The sequence below is a fragment of the Setaria italica genome, chromosome VI (genome assembly GCF_000263155.2).
Source record: "Setaria italica strain Yugu1 chromosome VI, Setaria_italica_v2.0, whole genome shotgun sequence".
Lineage (NCBI taxonomy): Eukaryota > Viridiplantae > Streptophyta > Magnoliopsida > Poales > Poaceae > Setaria > Setaria italica.
This window is the reverse complement of record NC_028455.1, coordinates 28,766,043-28,775,236: the sequence shown is the minus strand read 5'-3', so window position 1 is coordinate 28,775,236 and position 9,194 is coordinate 28,766,043. Positions and strand designations below refer to the sequence as shown.

At 58.5% G+C, this 9,194-nt stretch overlaps 1 protein-coding gene across 1 annotated transcript; it reads left to right on the top strand.

The window, feature by feature from the left end:
- Positions 1-2,908: 2,908 nt before the first annotated feature.
- On the top strand, positions 2,909-8,998 carry LOC101757092 (probable LRR receptor-like serine/threonine-protein kinase At2g23950). The gene is made up of 11 exons (XM_004973514.2): positions 2,909-3,185; positions 3,307-3,439; positions 3,546-3,617; positions 3,764-3,907; positions 4,011-4,082; positions 4,205-4,264; positions 4,438-4,553; positions 4,928-5,089; positions 5,217-5,594; positions 7,160-7,554; positions 8,149-8,998. The coding sequence occupies exons 1-11, from the start codon at positions 2,912-2,914 to the stop codon at positions 8,518-8,520; spliced, it is 2,178 nt and encodes a 725-aa protein (XP_004973571.2). The 5' UTR covers positions 2,909-2,911; the 3' UTR covers positions 8,521-8,998.
- The last annotated feature ends 196 nt before the right edge of the window (positions 8,999-9,194 follow it).

Below are 9,194 nucleotides of genomic sequence, written 5' to 3'. Positions count from 1 at the left end.
AAAAAACTTGCAGGTGCCCTTCCGTCCAGCCAGGTCCTGTTGGAATACGGATCTGCTGGCAAACTAACGATATGTCAGCGCCGGAAGAAGCCCGGCCACACGGCGCCCGACACGGCGCGGCACGAGCATCCCTCCTCCCCAGCGTCGCGATCGCAATCCATGCCACACGCGCGCGGGGGCGGATCATAGCATGGCAATGGCAATTGGCAAGCAGCAGGCGCCGCGCCGCCTCGTATGGAGGAGCGCAGCGCACTCGATTCCGCACCCCGGCCGCGGCCATGATTCCCTCCTTTCCCATCCGGCGCCCGGCAGCGCCCGTGCCGCGCCGGTGCCCGCGCCCCAGGCTTGCCCGAAAAAGAGGTGGGCGGCAATGAGTGTCCGACCGGCCGGCCGGCCGGATGGACGAGCCATGCATGGCGAGCGCCGAGCGAGCACACAGAGGCACTGAGCTGCAGCAAGCCGCCAGCAGCCGAGGCAGACAGCAGCAGAGCCGGTGCCTATCGCCCTGCGGTCTCTGCACCCGGCTGCCCTGCCTGCCTGTGCCCCGCGACCTCTTCTTTTCGCCACATCACCGCGGCAGTGTCCTACACCGTCTCTTTGTATCTTTTCTATCCCCGTCGTCTTTGGCCTCCTTTGTTCCCCCCTCCGGTTCCTTTTCCCTTTCAATGCACTTTCTCCCTCCTCTTTCTCCCAATCTCTTTTCTAGGAGTAGTTTTCTTCCCCTCGTCATCTTTGGTCGGCTTTGTCAGGAGCAGAGAGAAAGCGACCACCACGTACGTCCTGTGCTGAAACGGAGGCGACTAATGGGCGTTCTCGGTACATGCCTGTTTGGCAACTAGGTGTTAAAGTTTAACACCCGTCACATCGGATGTTTGGATGCTAATTAGGAGTATTAAACATAGGCTAATTACAAAACTAATTGCACAGATGGAGTGTAATTCGCGAGACGAATCTATTAAGCCTAATTAGTCCATGATTTGACAATATGGTGCTACAGTAACCATTTGCTAATGATGGATTAATTAGGCTTAATAGATTTGTCTCGCAAATTAGCACAGGGTTCTGCAATTAGTTTTATATTTAACTCATATTTAGTTCTTCTAATTAGCATCCGAACATCCGATGTGACACTGTTAAAGTTTAACACCTCGTATCCAAACACCCGAAGTGCATGCGTTCCCACGGTGGCGAGGTGCGAGATGCATGGCATCGACATCGAGCCATCGACCGCCAATGCTAGTGCTGCGGCAAGATGCCCCTGCGCTGCTCCTAGCGTCCCACCGTCATTCTTACCGGGCAGCAGTGCGGCACGCCGCAAGCAGCTGCTCAGTCAGAGCCCGTCAGGCGGTCAGGGCTTATCGGGCCGATCCTGTCTTTTGACCCCGTCGGTACTCAACGCCAACGCGGCCGTGGACCCTCTGCCGCTTCCACGCGGGCCCGGGATAACTTTGCGGGGCCACATGCCAGTAGCGGACGCTTTTCCTTTCCGCCCTGAGGAGTGAGGCCTGAGCAGCTGAGCTGAGATCGAGAGATGATGGGCCTGTTCGCTTCAGCTTATAAGCCGGCTGAAAAGCCGAAACAGCTGATTTGTTGTGAGAGGAAAACACTATTTGGTGGCTGATAAGCCGGATGAATAAGCTGAAGCGAACAGGGCGGATACACCCCGGTCCTGCGCGACAGCGCGGGGAACCCTGTTCTCTGACGCGCGAATCAATCAGCACCATGCCGATTTCGAATCGAATTCCGTTGTCCCCTCCGGTAAGGCGGCCGGCCAGTTGGCAGTTGTCCTACCGGAACTATGAGGATTGAGGAAGAAATCAGTGCCGTGCGTCCTTTGGAAGCTGCAAGGAGAAGCAGAGTAGAGCCCTGAGTAGTATGGCGCTGCTGTTGTTGTCGTCGTTGTCTTTGTTTTGTGGGAATCCACGGCGGTTTCCTGCGTGTTTTCATTGGACGGAACAACCTGAAAAACTCTTTTCAGTTAACAGCTTCTGAATAAACTCACTGATGATATGATAGTTCACGACCACATGGCTTAGCGCGCGTAGGTGCTCCCAGCTAAGATCCAAATGGCTCAATCAGTACGCGACTCCTGGTTCCTTTCTTCCCGGTGGATGTCATCAAGGATCGCGTGTGCTAGCCTACTTGGGCCTGTTTTAGTTCCCAATTTGGAAGAGGCAAAATTGGCATTTTGCCATAAATGCGTAACTGTAGCATTTCGTTTGTATTTGTGAATTATTGTCTAAACATTGACTAATTAGGCTCAAAAGATTCGTCTCGTAAAGTACAATAAAACTGTGCGCTTAGTTTTTGATTTCGTCTACATTTAGTATTCCATGCATGTACCGTAAGTTTAATGTGACGGAGAATCTTGTGCCAAAGTTGGAAATTTGGAGGTAAGTAACGTGGCCTTGGTTTTTTTTCCGTGCTGCAGCCTGTAGACAGCAGATCAAACTGTACTGAGAGATGGATATTCTCTGCTGGCAGTTCGTACAAAATATAACTGTATAAGCCGACAATCGGATCTAACCTTTTTCTGTTTAGTAACATTAACAACTCCATGAATCAGCCTGACTGAACAAGAAATGGGCCTAATCGCCATCATCAACCCCACCGACCTCTTCAGTCTTCAGTCATCTGCGCTTCCCAAGTAACAACACCGCACGTAAGACCCAAGAAAAGAAACCGGGCATTTGCCGAGAACCCTGCACCAACTGCGCCACCGGCCCCGCGGACTCATCACCACGGCCCCAGCCGTCATGTTCCATGCCATCCATGATCATTTCTCCCCTGTCGCTGTCACCCAAAGATGCCATGGCAACGGGATGAGTGGGCATGCAGGCCAGACCAGGCCACCACCCGGCCGGCCTCGCCTCGCTTTCTTTCCCTTCCCTTCCCTTCCCTTCCCTCTTGCATGACACGAAAAAAAGCAACGCCAAAGGCCAAAGCCACTCTATGCCCTGCCGCCTACCTCCCCTGCCCGCCCAGCCCAGCTCTCGTCTCACTTTTCTTTCTCCTCCTCCTCCCCACTCGGGCGCCTCTCCCCCCATCATTCCGGCCCGTTCCCCCGGCTCTTCCAATGGCCTTCTCCACCGGCGTCCTCATCCTCCTCCTCTCCCTCCCCGCCGTCGTCCTACTCTCCTCGGCGCCGCTCCTCGCCGTCGCCTCCGAGCCCCTCAACCCCGAAGGTAATTAACGCTGCTGGCGCCCGTCGACACTTGCTCACAGGCAGCGCACCATGGCGCCAACATTCGATTGCACTTCCGGTGGCTGATTTGCGCGTTGCTTGGTTGCGAGCTCTTCGTGCAGTGCAGGCGCTGATCGCCATCCGGCAGGGTCTCGTCGACCCGCACGGCGTGCTCAGCAACTGGGACCAGGACTCCGTCGACCCCTGCAGCTGGGCCATGATCACCTGCTCCGCCCAGAACCTCGTCATCGGCCTGTAAGTCTCAGCTCTTCTCTCTCTATCGTCTCGTGACCGGCCGGCCTCGAGCCTTGGCCTTGGTGAAGAAACGGCGAGTTCCACTAACAGCTGCTTCGCGTTTCAGGGGAGCGCCGAGCCAGGGCCTGTCGGGGACTCTGTCCGGGAGGATCGCCAACCTCACCCATCTCGAGCAAGTGTAAGTCCTTGGTTTCTTGGATGTTCTACTGTTCTTGTCAATCCTTCCACCACCCACCCATCACTGAATTCGTCATGGGCGAGGGAAATGAGAACCATCACTGAATTTGACGCTGCTGCTCTGCCCATTTCGCTTTTTGATTCCAGGCTGCTGCAGAACAACAACATCTCGGGCCGGCTGCCGCCGGAGCTGGGCGCGCTGCCGCGGCTGCAGACGCTGGACCTCAGCAACAACCGCTTCTCCGGCCGCGTCCCCGACACGCTGGGCCGCGTCTCCACCCTCCGGTACCTGTGAGTCCCGCGAAGCCTTCCCATGACCATGATCCCGTTCCCCGACCGAAGTAGTGTCACGGCTGCTCATGCTGCTCTTTGCCCTGTCTGTTCTTTTCCGCAGGAGGCTGAACAACAACAGCTTGTCCGGGCCGTTCCCCGCGTCGCTGGCCAAGATCCCGCAGCTCTTGTTCCTGTACGTGTCTTGTAGAGCCCATCGCATTCCTCAATTCTACACCGCTGTTTCTTTTTGGTTCCCTTTTGCTCTTTAATCGAATTCAATCCGTGACTCGATGCGTCTGGTCGTTGGTTTCGCAGGGACTTGTCCTTCAACAACCTCACTGGCCCCGTCCCGCTCTTCCCGACAAGGACGTTCAAGTAAGCACGGATCACTCACCCGATCGTGAATCGTCTTATCCTAATCCACGATTCCACTCTAGTTTGATCGCCTTTTGCTTTTTAAAAGAACCTGAACTGCGTGATGATGGTGGTGGTAAGCATCGAATCTAATGCCAAGGTTTGTGTTTGTTTAATGTCCGTGTGGCGTGCAGCATCGTGGGCAACCCGATGATTTGCGGGGGCAACGCCGGCGCGGGGGAGTGCGCCGCCGCTCGGGCGCCGGTCACCGTGCCCTTCCCTCTGGAATCCACTCCGGGCGGCAGCAGCAGTGAGCACACTCTTCCTCTGCGACCCTGTCTCTATCTTCGTAGACCATTCCACCACTCGGCCACTCCGACTCCTGTCTAGTCGCGCTCGGTGCATGCTTTTTTCTCGCTTTTCTCGGAGTGCGTGGCGTTCGTGGGCGCGCATGCATGCCGCATGCGTCGCTGCTGCGGTGCGGGCTCCTGTGCTCTCGCTTCGCCGTGCAGCCGGTCTAGGAGACATCGTGCCGCCGGAGCGGGGCGCCGTCGCTTGCGGCGTGCGCGCCGGGAACAGTCGCGGCTGGTGGCTGCTGGTGGCGCGGTCTGGCCTGAATGGGTGCGTCTGCTCTGTGCTCATCGCTGCCTGGGGATCAGCGTTTGTGCTTGTGTGTGCGTGCAGGGGCGGCGGCGGCGGCTGCGGCGGGGAGGTCAAAGGCTGGCGCGGCGCGGCTGCCGATCGGCGTAGGGACAAGCCTGGGCGCTTCCTCCCTTGTGCTCTTCGCCGTGTCCTGCTTCCTCTGGCGTCGCAAGCGGCGGCACTCCTCCGTCCTCGGCATTCTCGGTACGTACACACGCAGCGCCACGTCTCCATCACCAACCGTCCCTGACAGCAACGTTACCTTCGCTGATGAAAGGAAGATTTTAAACGACCCCGTGGACGCACGCTGTTTGGATGGTTGTTGTTGCAGAGCGTGGCGGCGGCGGCGGGCGGGACCTGGAGGGCGCCGGGGTGGCGGCGGTGGCGCGGCTGGGGAACGTGCGCCAGTTCGGGCTGCGGGAGCTGCAGGTCGCCACGGACGGGTTCAGCGCGCGGCACATCCTGGGGAAAGGCGGGTTCGGGAACGTGTACCGCGGCCGGCTCGCCGACGGCACGACGGTGGCCGTGAAGCGCCTGAACGACCCGGCCAGCGCGTCGGGCGAGGCGCAGTTCCGCACGGAGGTGGAAATGATCAGCCTCGCCGTGCACCGCCACCTGCTCCGCCTCGTCGGGTTCTGCGCCGCCAGCGGGGAGCGCCTCCTCGTCTACCCCTACATGCCCAACGGCAGCGTCGCGTCGCGGCTCCGAGGTACGTACGCCACGTCACCGCTTTGCGTCAAGGTTCGTGCCGCGATGAGGTGGAGCGGTGGGTCCTTTTCCATCCTGCCGGTCGGCCCGGTGCGGGTCCCGCGCGCGGAAGTGCACGCAAGAGTCATGGGAGGGGGAGGTGCACAGTACCGGCTAGCCAGGGGAGTCAGGCGTGGTCGCGCGGCCCCTGTACTTGGGGCGCTGCCGCGCGGGGGACCATATGGGGGTGTGGCAGGGGCCCCAGGGGCCAGGGCGGAGACCACCGGAGGCCAGAGCCAGACACCACCGCACTCACGATTTGTCCTCATCCAGGGCGCGGCATGCCATCGCTGCCGCCCGGCCGCGGCACGCCCCCACCCGCCACCGAGCAGCGCGACACGAAGCACAAGCTGGGGGCGTATCTGCGCGTACTGGCCCTGTACTCTGGTAGCGTAGCAGCACCACGCCGCACACACACTGGCTGGGTAACCAGTAGCCACAAGACGAGGCGGCAGCGTGTATTTATCGCCGTCGCAGCTGCCACGTCCTGGCGGCGTGACGCACGTAATAGGCCACCCCGCCCGCGTCCGTCGTCGGTATCGCCGTAGCCGTACACCGCCAGGTCGGACGCTCGGGTCCGCGCCAGCCGGGCAGCAGGCCGTGCGGCGGGCCAGGCGCCACCGCGGCTGCCAGAAGCCGCCTCGATTGGGCCACCCGATCGAAGCCGCATGCACGGCCGCGGCGCTGCAATTTTTTTGGCCGCCGCCGTCCTCACGAGCTTGATCTGCGCCCGTGGTTTGGTCAACGAGACAAGCCCCCGCCGGTTTGGAGTGACGGCCTGCGCGTGCGCTGCCTCGGTTTCGCTCGCGCGCACGCGTGTCCGTCCTAATCCGGCATCCTGCTAGGGGCTCTCTCGATGCTTGATTTCATGATGGGCCAGGTCGTCGATCAGGGTTACTACTAGGCTACAGCGCTTCTTCATCGGGGAAGCGGTGGAGTGGAGGTGGTGGTGGTCCAGGAGAACCAGGAGGCGTGGGGGCGCCGCTGTGAACAGCACAGCCAAGGGCATGTCGGCTTCTTCTTTTGTTCCGGCAGGGGCATGGGGACCCAGCTAGCGACGCATAGCTCCCTGCGTAGCGCGAACTACGAGCCCGTGTTCCGGCCCGTCGGGTCACTGTTCCGCCCTGCAGCTCCGCGTGTCCCAATCCGCCGCACTTGTTGGCATCATTCTTCAGCTACCTCTCAGCCTCTCAGCTGCCTAATCGATCGCTAGCTTGAGCCCCCCCGCTAAGCTCGTCGTACCTGCGTACGCAGTACGCACAGCCGCGGACCCTGTGGTCCTGTGGAACGCGCCTCTCTTGCTCCGTATGTCTGGACTGTCACCTGGCACACGCAGGGCAGCAGCCATGGCGCTGTGGCTCGCTGCCCAAGCCGATCCCAGTGCAGGATACGCCGTTGACAAGACGTGCGCGATCGACCTCGTCACGTACACCGGCCTACCTGTTCGCCGTAACCACGTGCACCCACGCGTCGAACAACTGCGTACCCCGTTGTATTAACCCATGAGCCACCGTGTGCTGCGTGCAGGTAAGCCGGCGCTGGACTGGGCGACGCGGAAGCGGATCGCGGTGGGGGCGGCGCGGGGCCTGCTGTACCTGCACGAGCAGTGCGACCCCAAGATCATCCACCGGGACGTCAAGGCCGCCAACGTGCTGCTGGACGAGCACCACGAGGCCGTCGTCGGGGACTTCGGCCTCGCCAAGCTGCTGGACCACGGCGACTCGCACGTCACCACCGCCGTGCGGGGCACCGTGGGACACATCGCCCCCGAGTACCTGTCCACGGGCCAGTCGTCGGAGAAGACGGACGTATTCGGCTTCGGGATCCTGCTCCTCGAGCTCGTCACGGGACAGCGCGCGCTCGAGCTCGGCAAGGGCTCCGGCGCCATGCACAACCACAAGGGCGGCGTCATGCTCGACTGGGTACGTATATATCCTCTGCTGCTGCTCTGCTTCCTGCTGTTGAATGCAAACAAACAAACAAAGGATCAAATTGCTAGAAAGAATGATGAGCTTGGTTTTGAATTCATGTCGTTTTCGATAGAGGTTTGGTGATCCAATCTGAATTCATGCGTGCTGGAGACACGGTCGTGTGCATTCATTAGCAAGGTACTAGTACTAAGGACGGCGTCTGAATACCTGATGCGGCACAGGATGTCGTCTCAGGTCGATCTGAATTTGCAATAACTGAACCGAACTCCGGTCCCCTATCCGCGTACCCTCCCCTGCTGTAGGAAGTGCAGTTTGGTATACTTGCAATAAACCATGCATGCTCCCTGCCTCCTGAGGGCCTGAGCTATACATAACACATCTGATGGCCTGAATGCTGATCATCTGAGCCTTTCGGTTGCAACTCTTCCTTTGATTGATTGCGGAATGTTCTTAGCATCCAAAATTTGCGTTCTGAATGATACTGTTCTTTTACCATGGAAAACAACAGCAGAATGAAACAAGTGGATTGATGTGTTCTGGCTGGTGAGGCATTTCGTTTAATTCTTCAGTTTGTTTACCCAACAGGTGAGGAAGGTGCATCAGGAGAAGATGCTGGACCTGCTGGTGGACCAGGACCTTGGCCCGCACTACGACCGGATCGAGGTGGCGGAGATGGTGCATGTGGCGCTCCTCTGCACGCAGTTCCAGCCGTCGCACCGGCCCAAGATGTCCGAGGTTGTCCGGATGCTGGAGGGCGACGGCCTGGCCGAGAAATGGGAGGCCACGAACCGGCCGGCAGCGGCGGTGTGCCACGACGCGCTCGGCTACGACCACCGCAACGACTCCAACGGCTCCGTGTTCTTCAACGACTTCCACGACATCGACAGCAGTCTCAGCAGCGACGAGGCGCGGTCCATCGACATGGTCGAGGAGATGGAGCTGTCAGGGCCGAGGTAGCAGACGTCGCCTTGCTGGGGAGAACCAGTTCGCTATTCATAGCATCAAAATTCAGAGGATCAGAATGCTTGGAAAAAAAATTACAGGTAGAGACTAGAGAGAGTGAGGGTGGGCTTAGATTTGTTGCGAGCCAGTTTGGAATTGAAGTAACCACTAGGTGCTTTAGAGCTTAGACCACAGTGTGTAGTTTCTGATGGGAGCTGTCCTTTTCCCTGAAAAAGATGTAAAGAAAAAGGATGGCTTCTCTCTTTTGCTTCTTTTCACAGGCTTCTTTTTCTTTTGCTGCTGCTGCTGTTCTTACTGCTGATCCGGTGACACGGGCACATGCAGCATTGCAGTCCTTTGGTATTCCGGTCCACTGATCTAGGGCGACCTTTTGCAGTAAGCAAGCATGTAGGGAATGTGTTGCAAGTTGCGAGGCATGCAGTCATTTTGACTGCTTTTGTGACCTGTAAAGGTAACTAGCTGCTCAATTCCATTTGGTGCCTTTCCGAAAGACTGAAACAAGGATGCAGTTCATAAATAATGGCTATGGTTACGGATCAAAACAAGCAAATTTGGGCGGTTCCAGTCGAAATCACGGGGCAATTTCAAGCACCATCACACAGAGTTCAGTTGCGAATTTAACATCCAACGGGAAGCCACCAATGGACAGCAAATGTCCAGCCGTCCAG

Bases quoted from the DNA above. Each gene is read 5' to 3' on its own strand.
- LOC101757092 (XM_004973514.2), top strand. From the start codon at position 2,912: ATGACACGAAAAAAAGCAACGCCAAAGGCCAAAGCCACTCTATGCCCT. The intron at 5,090-5,216 runs GTACGTACACAC...TTGTTGTTGCAG, and splicing joins CTCCGTCCTCGGCATTCTCG to AGCGTGGCGGCGGCGGCGGG. The intron at 5,595-7,159 runs GTACGTACGCCA...TGCTGCGTGCAG, and splicing joins CGTCGCGTCGCGGCTCCGAG to GTAAGCCGGCGCTGGACTGG.